Source organism: Elgaria multicarinata, chromosome 14 (genome assembly GCF_023053635.1).
Source record: "Elgaria multicarinata webbii isolate HBS135686 ecotype San Diego chromosome 14, rElgMul1.1.pri, whole genome shotgun sequence".
In the NCBI taxonomy this organism is placed as follows: Eukaryota; Metazoa; Chordata; class Lepidosauria; order Squamata; family Anguidae; genus Elgaria; species Elgaria multicarinata.
Window position 1 is genome coordinate 12,346,812 of NC_086184.1, and position 15,780 is coordinate 12,362,591.

The following is a 15,780-nucleotide window of genomic DNA, read 5'->3' on the forward strand; positions in this document are numbered from 1 at the left end:
AATGCTTTTGCTAAGATGGTTCTTACCAGCTGTATTTTTTTTTTCAAATAAGCCTTTCCCTCTAGATGTGTTGGAGTACAACTCCCATTTTTCCCAGTTCAGTGAATGATGGGAGTTGCAGTCTAACACATCTGCAGGGCATCAGGTTGGACAAGTACATCAGGTTGGGCAAGTTAAGTACTTGTCCAAAATATTACTTAAAAAAATTAAAATCTGCTGACCGATAGCCAGAGGCACAATTTTATAACATAATTATACAACCAACTCGGCATTTCTTGACTTTTTCAGCTGGTTTGAATTTTCAGCCACATTGCAATTTTGTTTTATTAAAAACGTTTAATGATGTCAGAACTGATTATTGTGACCTCGAAAACCACCAAATACAGACCACAAGCTGTGTTATTAAATTATTATGAGATGGTATCCGCCATTTTTTTTTAGAGCGTTTTGGCGGCCATCTTGGATTTGGCCCACTTGAAACAAGCGCCCACATTTTTGCAAGAGTGATTCCATTTCTTCTGGCACACAAAGAAACTACAGTCAGACCTGTCACAGCAATCCCTGTAAATTGGTCATGGATCTGTAATGATTTTACCTTTCTATCAGTCAAAACAAAACATGTTATTTTTAATTGATTAATAAACTAATTGTAATGGTGCACATAGGGAGGAAGTGAGGAGTTTTGCCCTGTCTGTTTACTTTGCGTGTGCAACCCTATAGTATAGAAGGTAAAAGCCAACCAGGATAACTCAGACGCTACTGCAAATGGAACAAGCCACTAGTTTACTGACCCCACTCGTATCTTCAGCATGCCATTAAATAGCTCAGGTGTGTTGGAGATGATCCAGCCAATATGAATGACAAGTTCTTGCTGAAGAACAGCTTCCCTCTCATCCTGTAAATTACACTTGTTGTAGATGATGTCCTTAATTGCGCCTGGAGACAAGGGATTAGATATAATTTCTTCTTCCTGGCCAAATGCCCCAAGAGTCACCTAAAAGAATATATTAGCAGCAATTAGAGTTACAACCAGAAACAGGAAAGCAGTGAAGGATTCTTTATTCATTATACTGCCTAGACTCCGTTCTCCCTGTTTGCATCAGTGCCGGATAGAGGAGAGGATAATTAGCTCGGTGAGTTAAATTCACAGCTGATGGGTAAAAGGAGGTTTGCATGCCTCTGTTATTTTGTACTAAAACACCATCTCGTAACAAAAAAGGAGCAATGTCCTGGAAAGGTAAAATAACGATTTGGGAGAATGTATGCTCAGAAAGAGGCTTAATCTGCCGTGTTGTTAAAGATGGTCAGTTACACTAGGAGGGGGGACAACCATCTTTCCCCATGGCCATCATTTGGCCTGTACTGCTCATAGGGCTGTTAGGCTTGGAGTGCATCCATGCCCCCAGAGTCATATTTAGCTATAAGCTTCCTTCAGCCCTCAGTTCAGTTCCCAGGAGGGAAGCAAAGGGTAGAGGAGTTGGAAAAGCAAGTTCGGGTGTGTGGGTGGGGTGGGGGGAACCAATTCAGGCAATGCAGGGAGCAAAGTAGGGAACTATAAATCATGTTCAGATGCTGGACGGATCATCCTGAATATTTAAATGATGCCCTCCACTGCATTTTCTCTTCTCCATTTTAACACAACGCTACAATCCCAAGCGTTAGATGGGTTAGCAAGGCATCATGCTTCTGTAACTTTAAGTATCTTGTTCACATACACATACATCCTCGGTGTCAGTGCAGCCATAATGCTGCCTTCCCCTTTAACAATGAATAATGAGGCTGGAGAACCAGGCCCTCCCCAACCCCTCCGTCCTCATATACAACAACTCAGCTTTAACGACTGTTGGTCATTATGTCTGCACCAGTGTTAACCATGGTAGGGTTAACCATGGTTTAAAATCATAGAATAGTAGAGTTGGAAGGGGCCTAAAAGGCCATCGAGTCCAACCCCCTGCTCAATGCAGGAATCCACCCCACAGCATACTTGACAGATGGTTGTTCAGCTGCCTCTTGAAGGCCTCTTGAATACTTCTAAGCAGGAACTGAAAGTGGGGAGGGAAATGTGCAACCCTGGAGTCTATTCCCTTGACAATGCTAAGAGATAGGCAGCATTATAACTTTACTGGCTCTTTGATCCAAGCAAAAGGAATAGTAAGTGATCTGGAGCCAGGACAGGTACAGCCAAAGCAGACAACAATAAATCATGCCACATAAGAACAGACTATTATAAATTATTACATAGTACACTTGTGATGGAAAAGCCCTCTATAAAAGCACACTGCTTCCCACAAGGGCAGGCTGCTAGAATGACATTTTTGTGAGCATGCCTGTTCAAGCCTCAGTCCTAGAAAATGTGGGCCTCGAAGTAATTATCACCTTTTCGTTTTGGTCTAAAAAACCTTGAGCTGCTCATCAAATGCAAATAACTGTCTCTTACCAAAACATTTACATTTCCCTTGTCTTAATGTACCATCTTTTCTTTTTTCTGTCTGAATGTACCTTCTTTACTTTTGTGGTGATAAACTCTGCAGAGTCTCAAACGCCTTAAACTGATAAGAAAGTCCTGCTGGAAAATCTTTTTAGCATATTAAGTGAAATCTAGTTGCAAAGGTAATATTTTCAGTGCACCAAGCTTTGTCAGTCTTATTAACACTGGCTAAGGGAAAAATTAACATCTTAAATTGATTTGGGCCCTGGAAGTTAATTGGACTAGTGTGCCAGAAGCTAGGCCACTCTTCCTCTGGCATACATCTTGAAGAAGGCCTGGGTGTTGAGGCAACCATGACAGATTCCTACCTTTGTCTGGGGAACTGCTGTCCAATGTATGGAGATACAAATATTAGAGTCCTCCCCTAAATATTTTAGAACCAACTGTGCAAAACAGAGCTAGTCAAAAAGTTTGAAGTATATTATTATTTTTCATTACGCATGATCTCTTTGGCATTTTCCTTTCTCACATTGTCTGTGTATATGCAAATGCTCTTGAGTGGGGTAATGCTGCAAATTCTAAAACCCACTTAAGTGCCCAATCATTTGGAAATCTTACTGCACAGGAGGGGAAGTCGGGGAGACTCCTGTGCCCTGAAAGATTGGGAGGCCAGCTACCTTACTAGGGATATATCCTCCTCCATAAACACTCTGCAGCTAGTTCCTAGCTGCGAGCAGGCCTATAAAGTAGAAAGAAGCAGGCACAGCCAAATAAAATAATAAAATCACGGAACAGTAGAGTTGGAAGGGGCCTAGAGGGCCATCGAGCTCAACAACCTGTTCAATGTAGGAATCCACCTTAAAGGATACCTGACAGACGGCTGTCCAGCTGCCTCTCATTTGGGAAAGCCCACTACCTCCCTAGGTAACTGGTTCCATTGTCGTACTGCTCTAACAGGACATTTTTCCTGATGTCCAGCTGGAATCTGGCTTCCTGTAACTTGAGTCCATTATTCCATGTCCTGGAATGATCGGGGAGAGATCCTATCCTTTCTGGCTTCTGTGGCATGACCCAGGGTAAGTTTTTGCTGGAAGGCACAAGACCCTGCATTTAAAGGGGTTGTTAAATCTCCTCAAGTGAGCAGTTTCTATGACTGCATTATGTTCTATGCATGTACCAAGAGAACACTGATTCCTGTAGTACTGCTTTGCACCAGAGTATTCTCAGTCCTCTTCATGTATCATGGAGCAAAACGATTTTGTTAACTACAGTTAACAAAGAGCTGACACTGATACTTTCATTGGGCCTATGAAAAGGTTTTACACTGTAGCAATGATCTAGATCAAATCCAGCAATGCCTTTTCTTTTCTTTTCAAAGCATAGTATGCAAGCAACTTTGGAAATCTACTGCTCATACTTTGCCTGGTTAACAGTTCCGAAAAATACAGACTTACCTGTTTGCCCTGAACTAAAACATTAGTAATAGATGGTGCAAGGCTGTCCACTACTTTACATAAAAGACTTGCTGCGAAGCGCACAACAGACCTGAGGGCAGAAAACAGAGCAATCCAGCTGGAAACCAAACACTAGTTTAATGAATTCAAGAATCTGATTGAAATGTTGTTTCCACATTTGATCCATCCCCAAATACTAAACATTTAAATATGTATATGTTATTTTTGACTTGAGAGCTCTCTTTATAAAGTATCTTTTTTGGGGAGAGACCAAAAATTGAATTATTTAATCACTGAAGCAAGCACACTCTAATGGGTGTGTTGGGAACATAAGTTTGAACTCATTAAACTGAATATTACATTATAAGACATTGCTGTTCCTTTCTCTGCCATTATAGCAGGATGGTTTGATAAAATTATGTAAGCAACAAAACATCCTCTTTGACAATTTGCATTCAGTAAAATTTCTCGGTGGGTGTTTTGGATTTTCTAAAGAGTCAGGCATTTTTCAAACAATTGTATTGTTCCATTTTTGCAAGGGAAATCAAACCATTTCACATTTCTCAAGGAGCTTCTTGAGAAAGCAGATAATGTTCTGCTGAAAGGGAAAGGGCAGGGTGTGCAAAACATATTTAACAGCATGTGACAATCACCTAGTCTGAAAGATAAATATAACATACCACACCAGTATCATATGTAGACAATGACTTGCAAAAGCCAATTTTTGTAGCCCCTTGCTAAAGACAGTGGTTTTTAATGGTCAATTCAGATGATCCATTCTTATGCTGATAAGCTGATCATATGCAAATTTACTTTTCCATTAATGGGTATCAAAAAATATACTACAGAGATAACCAACACATGATGAAAACGAAAACTGACGAGATGATGTTGTGACCACCACAATCACAGCATGAAAATCATGACCATATGGCTTTTAATCTCCACTTCAAGAGAATGAATTTATACCCTGTGATGTATCCGTTGCTGGACTGTATCTCTTCATACTCCAGAAAGCAAATGCTTGAACGCACCCGCACAAAGCTGCCGCCCTATACTTTCAGATCTATCTATACTTGTCTCCCTTACATGCTTTTTGTGAACTTAAAAAAAACTTTCTATCTTTTTTTTAATGTAGGGGAGAAAAGATGAGTTTCTGTTCTCTGTTTCTCTCAGAGGCATTCCAGAATTTTCAGGAGAGCACCTCCCTGAGGGCATCAGGGAAGGCGCAATTATGTAGATCATCTGCAGAGAGGAGGACTACCTAGGTCTCCCATTCCTTCCCTACTTAGGAGCAGTGAAGCAAGGGCTTTGGTGAGCTCTCCAGAACTCATTCTTCCTCATTTTTGGTATCTTTAAAAAATTTCCTCATTGGCCCTGTTCAGAAGACACCTTAAACCACGGCTTTAACTATGGTGGTAAAGCCAGAAAGCTGGGTCGTGTTCAGAAGACTCCTTAAACCCTGACTTTAACCACGATGAATAAAGCTTTAGTCACCATGGTTAAAGCCATGATTTAAGGTGTCTTCTGAACACAGTCCAGTTTTCTGGCTTAACCACCATGGTTAAAGCCATGGTTTAAGGTGTCTTCTGAACAGGGCCAATATCTCCTATGACATAACATGACATAGCAGCTACCTGGGCCACTCTGCCCATCTCCCAATGTGGCAAGGAGAACTGCAATGGGTTGGGCATATCAGTTCCCAGGTCTGCAGCAAGGAGACCAGAGATAGGCCTTCACGCCCATCTCACCAGGGCTGGGTTGGATCACCAGTTCCTCATTATCCAAACATAAGTGTCTTTTAAGCCCCCTGCTTCCACCTTCCTTCCCTTAGGCAAGAGAGGCAGGAGAAAGTACAGCAAAGACTTGTGCCACACCATATCGGCCTCTCCCTCTATGGCAGTAGAAAGGGTAAAAAGCAGCAGCCATAGCTAGGAAAGGCCACGACATTTTATTCACAGGAGAATTCAGATACTCAATCCCACAACTGAAATGATACAGTCCAGCAACAGACAAATCTCAAGGAGCTGCTGATTAATTTCAGCAGAAGCGATGGAAAGGTTCTATATATACATGTACGGAGTGAGAAGAGAACCATGTAAAGTGCTGGGATTAAAAACGGGCTGCCGCTATGAAGGGCGACTGGGTATTAAGGCAGCTATTCTCAGAAAAGAAAACCAAACAGAACTTAATTTCCGTTTTGTTTTTTAAATAACAGATGTACAGTAGAACGGGATGTTTCACGTTGTTTAACACAGGCTGAAACAATCATTTGTCAGGAGAGTTAATGAATGAGTGTGTGATATTCCACTAAGTTAGAGCAAAATCCATCAGCCAAATTGATGTTGACTTCCATGACTATGGGTGCACACACTCTTTAAAATCAAGAGCAAAGCATATTTTTTTTCAAACAACAACAACGACATAAGCAAATACCATCAAAATGCAAATAAGCCGACGCGTCTCAAGCAGCGCGGTTTCAAACCTCTGTGCACTTTACCTGCTTCCCATGGACTACCAAAGTTGTAATATGAGGGGCTAAAGAGGAAGCGAATTTCTGAATGTATACCGCACTGCAGCGTAGCACCAACCTAGATATGGCATACGAGAATAATGAAAGGAATTCAAAGGAAAACTATTTCCACATTTATGCTGTTGAAAATATGGCAAGTACTCTATGTACTTCCGAGAGATACTTTAGGCATTTCTGAAGATGGGTGTGGGGGTGCGTGTCTGTCAATCTGAAGTGGAGAGATCCGCTTTTGTACACCCCTGTCACATCTTCCCTCACTCGCCTTTTTCTCTAAGCTAAACAGTCCCAGATATTGTAATCTTTCACTATGGGAACTGCTCCAGTCCCTTGATCATTTCAGTTGCCCTTTTCTGCGCTTTTACTAACTCTGCAATATCCTTTTGCAGGTAAGGTGGAATTTGATGGAATTGTCTATCATAAGACACAGTGGTGGTCACTAGCTTAGATCATTATTTTTTTAAGAAAAAAAAAAGAAAGGTTTACATAGGCTGACCATATGAAAAGGAGGACAGGGCTCCTGTATCTTTAACAGTTGTATTGAAAAGGGACTTTCATCAGGTGTCATTTGTATTTCCTCTTCAACACAACACTTAAAGCTGCCTCTTTTAAATCTGGCCACTCTAGTAGAGCTCCTGCAGCTTTAACTATGGTGATGAAGAGGGAATTTCACCAGGTTCTCCATATATACAAATGACACCTGCTGAAATTCCCTTTTCTATGCAACTGTTAAAGGTACAGCAGCCCTGTCCTCCTTTTCATGTGGTCATCCTAGGTTTACATCAACCTGGATCTCTATCTTTTTTCGTACACCTCCCATCATCCCCAGCCAGTATGGCCAATGGTCAGGGATGATGGAAGTTGTAGGATGGAATATCTGGAGATCCCCAGGTTGGGGAAGGCTGGATTAGACAAATACATGGAAGACGGGCCACAGGACCTAAATGGACTACATATACAGAGAAAATGGCTGCTGCCACCATGCCCTCCTTGGGAAACCCAGAGACATCTGGCTGGCCACTGCTGTAAACAGAAGGCAAAGCTAGACAGATCCAGCACTGAGGTATCTGGCCACTGACTGAATTACTGAGAGCACATCAAATTTCCTAGACTGAAACAAGTCCCCCCCCCGCCCCCCAATTTTTTGTTTGCTTCTTTTGCTAGACTCCTTTTCTTCCAAAGCTAGAAGGGGAGAGAAGGAAGTATTCAAGGGGCCCTAAATCAAATCCTGATGGCCAAAGTACGGAAACACACTGCTGTGTGGTCATCCTGTTTTACCATATGCCTTACTTACAAATTCTGAAGATACTGGGGGTGACGCACTGACATGGAAAGCAGGGCATCAAAGAGATCATAACTGGAAGGGAGGTGCAGACGATGTTTATGGATCTTAAAAATAATCTATCTTTCTAAAAGCTTGGCAAATGTAATTTAACAGGTGACTAATTTCCAAAGTGAAAAGGACAGGTTCCATCCAATTCATAACATCCACCCTGAAGTAATCAAGAGTGGTTTTAATAGCCCCTTTAACAGCACAAATTGCCTATTACAAATAATGCATTCTATCACAGGTTATTTGTGCTCTCTTTCTCTTAACTAGCACTCTAGAACGCAATTCCTTACATAGGTGCTATCAGGGTCCAGCCCTGGCATCTATTTTTCAGTACCAGCGCTCAGTTCTGAACCATATGAATTTCCAAGCACCAGAGATTAAGAGGAAGGGTTTTCAGATAAGAGGTGGTGGTTTAATTAGGACTGCAGCCCCTCCTTCTTTCGCCTATAAATTATGCCCTTGCTGATATGGCCAGCACTCAAAAAATGGCACGTTGTTAAGATTCATGCGTTAGAATCCCAAACAATGTAGCTCTGGTGAAATCTACATGGAACACATTGGGTTGGACTTCAGCAACGTAAAGATGTGTAGCATCTACTGCAAAAACTGTGATGCAACAATATGAAGCCAAAAGACACTGTATACAAACCAGAGCTTTCTGCTGCCAGCTTTTCGATAGATTCTTTCAATGTGATCAGACACCGTGCCTAATTCACAAATAAAATGAAAAAGACAAAACAAAAAGAAGAAGAAAGTGCAGTTGTATGATGAGTTTGATCTATACTGTTAGTTCATTTTATCCCAGGGTGCAAGGACAGCACTACCCATTACCCAGCACTACCCAGGTGAAGACCTTTTTTATTCTCCCAGCATTTTAATAGTTTATAAATAATTTTTAACTTGGTGTTTTAAATTTGTAATTTTGCATTGCTGCTGTTTTTAATCTGGTTGAGCTTTTATATTGTATTTTATATTATGGATTTATACTGTTGTTTTATACTTTGAATGGTTTTAATTTTTGTGAACCGCCCAGAGAGCCCTGGCTATTGGGCGGTATAGAAATGTAATAAATAAATAAATAAATAAATAAAATAAATTACACTGGTGGCAGGAAATGCCTGATGGTCAACACTTTCCCATAGACGTCTATGAAGATGTTTAAACATGCATAAATATGAATGCTTCACTTACACACTTCATGGGTTTCAAGCAGAAAACAAGAACTGTAGCATGAGGTTTCCCTTGGTAATTGTAACCTGTAGTGCTGCCTTTACAATCCATAAGCTAGTACATAGTTATGTAGTTTAACTCCAGTTGAGTAACTACCATACCAGTATTAAATGTTTGTACTGAGACTTTGTGCAATCCTGGCCTGTGGATGTTTTGCGATTTTGCACTAAGAGAGCAGTAGGTAAGCCTCTTCCTAATCCCTTATTTGTACAGCTTTTAGAGCTGGGCCACAAGGGTCATTTTGCTGGAACTTGTTAGATAAGCTAAAAAATGAAGCAACCAGCTGTACTGAATTACCCAACTGCTATGAACCCCAGTGCAAATTTTCACTGTAGCCCTACTGTAGAATTTCACAATTAGTTAAATAATATTACTTACATTGTATTTCACGTGTGTGTGTGTGTGTGTGTGTGTGTGTTTTAACATTTAATCTTCCTGTAGCAGTACAATAGGGAAAATCCGTAGGTATAAAAAATGGAATTGAATGATAAGAATAAAATTTTTTCTTAAATTATGAATAAGGCAAAATAAATGGGATATATGAACTGGCCACTGATTGTTAAATAAATAGACAGATAGACAGATAGATAGATTTTAAGAAAAATGCTTTTACCTCTGGCCATTAGAAAGGATTTTTTCCCCATAGTTCCAACGGAAGTATTTTTAAAGGCACATGTCTACTTAGAAGTAAGTCTCATTGTGCTCAATGGCAGTTAGTGTGTATAGGATGATAAAAGTCTGAATATGTTTGATTTTATTACGCAGACATTTTCTTTGAGAAGCAATATTTTATAAACTATTATTATTGGCACATTCCATAGATGATTACATCTTTAAAAGAACATTATGATGGAACTAGAAACTAAGCAATACAAAATAAATAAATAAATAAATAAAGCTGGTTGAAATACTCCTACAAGTATACCCTAATAACTGTTTAGCTTGAAATACGTAAACACTGGAATTAAGACCAATCAATTATATTGCTCGCTCTCTTCTCTCTCACTCACTCTAGAACTCTAAAGGGGAGCAGCTCTCTTTTCAAAACTTTGTTAAGCTTCCAATAACATTCAGATAATATATTTATATAGAAAAGTAATGTACAGATCCTACACACCAAGAAACTCAAACATAACAGAACCTGCTTTCCAGCTTCACCTTAGCAGATGATTTTTATTTCCACCCACCTCACAAACTCCACGCTCGGAATTATAATCAGGCAGCATATGGTGTGCAAACTATTTAAAAGAGTTAATACATTTAACGGTTCATTCCACTCTATAGTGTACAAACGCCTGCTTCCCATTTAAAATGGAATAGAAAATGGTGCTTTAATGGAGAGGAAAATAGCAACACAACTTGCAGTGTGGATGTGCGTTATTCATGTTCATCAATAGTTGTGGAAAATTGCCTCCTGCAATCATACCTTCCTTTGTAATGAAATTCGGGCCTTCTCTTTTGAGCAAAATGTTCAGCAGAATTGCTTGGCTTGCTAGACAGTTGCAATCCTGGGAAGGGATAACCATCAAGTGGGAAAAGCCAAAGGTTAGAAGTTTAAAGAAGAAAACATTGCTTTTCATTAGTGCTATAGACATACAAACAAGTTCTATTTCATTTCCCCATCCCTGCTGCCTGGTTTTCCTTCTGCCCCCACCTAACGCCCTTCCATCACTCAATGAGCAAGCACAGTCTTCACTGACCTATTTAAAGCCCCTACCTCCATTTTGTTGGGGGGTTTCTGGTAGGGTGCACAATCCAACCAAAATTAATAATATCTCAGGTTTCTCTATTGATTTCTATAGTAGTTTATGATAAAAACAAGTTAAATAGCCAGTCTGGAGAACCCTATTCAGATGGTGTCCAATTCCATGTTTCCTTTCATATTAGCGATACTTCCCACATTTTCTATCTGTTTTGACAAAAAGGTGATGTTTTGGAATGTTTCATGAATATAGCTAATTTAGATGAGTGTGTGTCTATCTGTTTAGAAAATCATCTTCGACAAGCGGCATGTCTCAAGAGTAAAAAAATATGGGTCACAGAAACTTTAGTTTCTTCTGTATACTTACATTCAGTTTCTGAAGAATCTCATATGTTGGCTTGTTTTTCCAGTCATTAGCATTAATATCTGGCTGTTGCTCCAATTCTGTCACATTTGGTGTGCTGGTCTGTCTCTTGACTTTTGAATGCTTTGGAAGTTCAAGCTCCTCAAAACTCTTAAATTCGGGAGGCCTGGAGAAAGAAATCATTGACATCTCCAAAACCCAGAACACAGTTTAATGATCAACCTTTAGCATTTGATTTCAAACTAGGAAAATAATAACAATAACAATAACAATAACAATAATAATTTTATTTATTTCTTACCCGCCTCTCCCTTTGGATCGAAATATGGAATACCTCTCCCCGATCTGGCATCCTCCAGATGTATTGGACCACAACTCCCATAATTCCCAGCCAGCATAGCCATTAACCATGCTGACTGGGAATTATGGGAATTGTGGTCCAACAGATCTAGAAGTCATCAGGTTGGAGAAGGCTACTATAGGTTAATCTTTTGCTGTAATATGGTTTCAAGTATACATACTCCTCTGTGTCACTGATTCTTAAGAAATCCAGTTGTTCAACCACTGCTCCAGAAATTAATGTCTGAAATAGAAGAGAGGAAGGGGACAAGAGACAAATAATAAAAGTTAGCGGTGACATTTCCGTTTTTGTACAGAATGATCCAGAAAGTGATAATGAAACCTAGTCCCTCCCACTAAAACACCACCCAGTGTGGTATAGTAGTGAGAGTATTGGACAAGGACTCAGGAGATCTGGGTTCAAGTCCTAGCTCAGCCAAGAAGCACAAGGGGCAATTTTGGGCCAGTCACGGCCTCTCAGACTAACCTACCTCACAGTGTTGTGAGGATAACATGGAGAGGAGGAAGAGAACCATGTAAGTCGCTTTCAGTTCCTTGCTCGAGGAGGAAAGGCGGAATATAAATGTAACAATAAATAAATAAATCACTGTGGCTGAAGTTTGTTGCTGGTTAACATGGCAAGGAAGAATTCCTTGCCACCTATGCTCATTAATTTTGGCCTCTCCCGTGCTGCTGATCTCACTTAGAGTCAATCTGGACACCATGTTGCACACTAGTTCTTCGTTGCAATTTGTCAGGTGGGGTTGCTTTAGAGCACTGCTTTTTAGTGGGAAGTAGGAAAAAGACCCTCTAACCTTCAATGGGGGGGGGGCTCCTCAATAGGACCCAAGGACTAAAAGGACAGAATACAAACAACCAGGGCAAATCCTCAGGAATTTAGCAAAGGGGGGAAGTTCTCAACCTGTGCTGGTCTCTTTCTCAGTGCACTACTGAACAGGTGGGTGGGGTTACATATCATGCCCTCCCCCTGTTTGGGGGGTTCCAAACTACTTTTGGATTTGCTGTAAAGTTGTGTCCCTTCATCACCCCAGACTGGAGTATGCATCTGTTTGATGACCCATCATCTGCATTCTGGGCATGAGCTGAAGCCTTTTCATGTAAGAACATAAGAGAGCCACGCTAGATCAGATCAAGTGTCCATCTAGTCTAGCATTCTGTTTACACAGTGGCCAACCAGCTGTTGACAGGAAACCCACAAGCAGGACATGAGAGCAACAGTACCCCCACCCACCCATGTTCCCCAGAAACTGGTGTCATACTGCCTCTGATACTAGAAGCAGCATATAGCCATCAGAACTAACTGTCACTAATAGCCTACTCCTCCAGGAATTTGTCTAACCTCCTTCTAAAACCATCACCACATCTTGTGGTAGTGAATTCCATAGTTTAACTATGCACTGTGTGAAGAAGTACTTCCTTTTGTCTGTCCTGGATCACCCACCAATCAGCTTCATGGGATGACAAAAGCTTCTAGTCTTATTATACAGACAGAAAAATGTCTCCCTATCCACATTCTTCATGCATAATTGTATACACCTCTAGCAAGTCTCTCCTTAAAATAGTTAAGGTAGTATTAAAGAAGAATTACTTAAAGTAGCATTAACGCAGTACAAATGCTGCAGAGCCTTCAACCCGTACTCCAGTGCAACTATATAAATAAATTATGCGATAGCTAATTGGATGGATTATATTTTCTGAAATAGGATATGCATGCTGGAAGGAGTCTGCACTGCTGCTATTCCAGTTGGCTCCCTGAAGAAGCAAGTCTTCCTGGATTTGTTACGCTCAGCACATGGCAATAAATCATATATCCCCACCACCAGCTCAAGCAGCCCTTCAATGCAATTACAGATCAAAAGACCCCTAAGTTGTCCTTCTTTAACTCAAAGTTTCTTAAAGAAATGTTAATGGTGTCATTCCCACTGCTGGCTCCAGGATGTTGAGAGTCTTTGGACAAGACACCATCGACAGGCTCCCTCTCTCAGTGAGACTATCTTCTGACCACCAGTGTCTCCAGCTGCTATTACTCCTCATCCTCTTTTCCCCTCTCATCGGAGAAAGCCAGTGAGCAATCAGGCAGTGGTATATACTATGCCTCCTTCCATCACCACCTTTGTCTGGGCTCGAGCAAGAGGGAGGTGAACAAGCAGGCTGCAAGGATAGGGTGACCATATTTTGGAAACCAAAAGGGAGGACAACATGGCCGCCCCCAAGGGGGCATGCCCACCATGTCCAGCCCCCAAAGGGGCATGCCCACTAACAAGGAGGAAGAGAAGTCCAGGGGGCTCCTTCCAATGTACCCCTACTGAGGTGGAGGACCTTGGTGGGTGCCTGGCGATACCTGTCCTTGCGTAGTGCTCCTCAAATGGTGAGGGAAGACTGTACAATGCCTCCGCTGCTGTCCTGCTAGCACTCTGACTGTGTCGGGGTGGGATGGGGTGGGGATGATATTGCCTTGCAATGGCTGCCTATTCAATCACAGTTCAGTGGATCGAGATTGCTGGGGATGGCTCAATCTGCTGTTCTTAACATGAATCCTAGATACTGGGCTCTATCAGGATGTTCTTTTAGAGGGGAGGTAAAGATGAAAAGGAGTAACACTGAAAAATCTCTAAACTACAGAAATCTTAACAAAGATGCCGTTTCTTGCACAAAGACACACCTGGTCTGAAAAGGCGAGATCCCTTCATTTTGGCATATGGAAAGTTGGCTCTGACTTCCAAGCCTGAAGGTGGCGCTATTCAGGAAGGCTGACTTCCAGATGACGCTAAAAAACCCCCACCACACATCCATTTTGTTTGTTCTTCAAACAACGTGCTGTGCAACAGATGGTGAAGCAAACCTCTATGGCTTTATCTGGCTTCCCTTCCTCCCCGTTGTGTGTGTGTGTGTGTGTGTGTGTTTTCTGTTTAGCTCTGCATTTTCTACCCAACACCTCCAGCTGAATTCGCTGCCCAAATATTGTTCTATCGGAGAACAACGCTACACTTTCCTTTATTAATATTTTATTAGGTGTGCATATTTTTTCCTAATAATTCATTTAATATTCAAATATAACTTCTAGGAGAAAAGATGCATTACACTGAATAGTTTTTAACCTGTTAAAATGGGTTTCCCAGTAGTGAAGAAAAAGAAATAGACATAAATGTGGCGAGACTCTGAACTCGCATAACAAAATGTATTTGTATAGCAATGCTTCCACAATAGGAGATTGAGCTGACTCTGAACACAGTTCTTTGGCCGGAGGGTGGGGGTGGGATATTGCTGACGTTGCTCTTCTCTGTTTAACCTGTATAATCCCCTTGAGCACAAATTATGATAAAAGAATTATAGGCTGCAAATGCGAAAAATATTATGGCTAGGGCAGGAAACCTTATAAATTCGGCAGCTGAAATGGCTGGAAATATTTTTATGCAAATACCGCAAGCAAAAATTATGCAGCTCTTCCATGAATTAATACCTAAAAGCCATATATATATATATATATGTGTGTGTGTGTGTGTGTGTGTGTGTGTGTGTGTGTGTACTGCCATATGCAGACAAATGCAAAAGCTGGAAGTAAATTATGAACACGCAGTATATATTCCCTTTAATAGATAATGCATTATCGGCATTTCACAATCTCAATATTTCAAGTTTTCTCTCTTTGCTTTAATGAAATGGACAATATCCAAAACACGACAGTGGATTAATTTAGGAAATTAATGTTCAAGCATTAGCAAAAGGAAATGCAGCATTATTAAAATTGCAGAAACTTAGTGTTCAAAGATCAGGCTGATGTTGCCAGCGTCGCTCCAGTGACCACTCTAAAATTCCATACTGAGAATACTGCAAACACACAGGTATATAGCAGGAGAGTTAAGCACCCAGGTAGTTCTTTAGAAGACAAAAGGGATAGGAACAGAAACAACAACCCAGACTTTCGCCCACTACAGGCTGGTTTCTATTTCAATCCAAAAGATCAGAGTATTTAACATCAGCCTGTGTAATTGGCAAACAGCATGAAACCTCTGGGAAGGCCAGGCCTGGTATTAAATACAATAGTCTGTTGCCTTTGCCTGATCAACAGAGTGGTACCTCTCCTTACTTGCTGCCCTTCAGGCTCCAGCTACTGACATTAGGAACCAGAAGTCAGAGAATCCATCCTCCGAATCTGGATCTGGCTATGGCTGCTCACCAAGGTCCATAGATATTGGTTTGGCTTACTAGCTGGCCATTATTTAAGGTTACTATCAATCCCCTCCCTATATCTTCTAGAATGCACAGAAGGATTGTGAGAAAGGTAGAGGTCTCTTTCACTTGTGCAGTGGTAAAGAGAAGGTAAAAAACAGTGGAAGTATCTCCCTCCATTCGGAAGGGACTCCTACAGTTTCTTAACC

General features: G+C 41.0%; 1 protein-coding gene across 5 annotated transcripts in view; it reads right to left on the minus strand.

Moving 5' to 3' along the window:
• The window catches only part of PHKB (phosphorylase kinase regulatory subunit beta), a 150,285-nt gene that overhangs the window by 22,428 nt on the left and 112,077 nt on the right, over positions 1–15,780 (minus strand). For 3 of the 5 annotated variants that reach the window (XM_063141266.1, XM_063141262.1, XM_063141264.1), the window contains 6 exons: positions 11,563–11,624; positions 11,045–11,207; positions 10,402–10,483; positions 8,395–8,452; positions 6,383–6,473; positions 792–994 (listed from right to left, as the gene is read on the minus strand). In XM_063141266.1, the coding sequence (XP_062997336.1) occupies positions 792–994; positions 6,383–6,473; positions 8,395–8,452; positions 10,402–10,483; positions 11,045–11,207; positions 11,563–11,624 (659 nt within the window). Of the gene's footprint in view, positions 1–791; positions 995–3,882; positions 3,974–6,382; positions 6,474–8,394; positions 8,453–10,401; positions 10,484–11,044; positions 11,208–11,562; positions 11,625–15,780 lie in introns of all 5 variants that reach the window. The other 2 variants (XM_063141265.1, XM_063141263.1) reach the window with 1 other exon arrangement.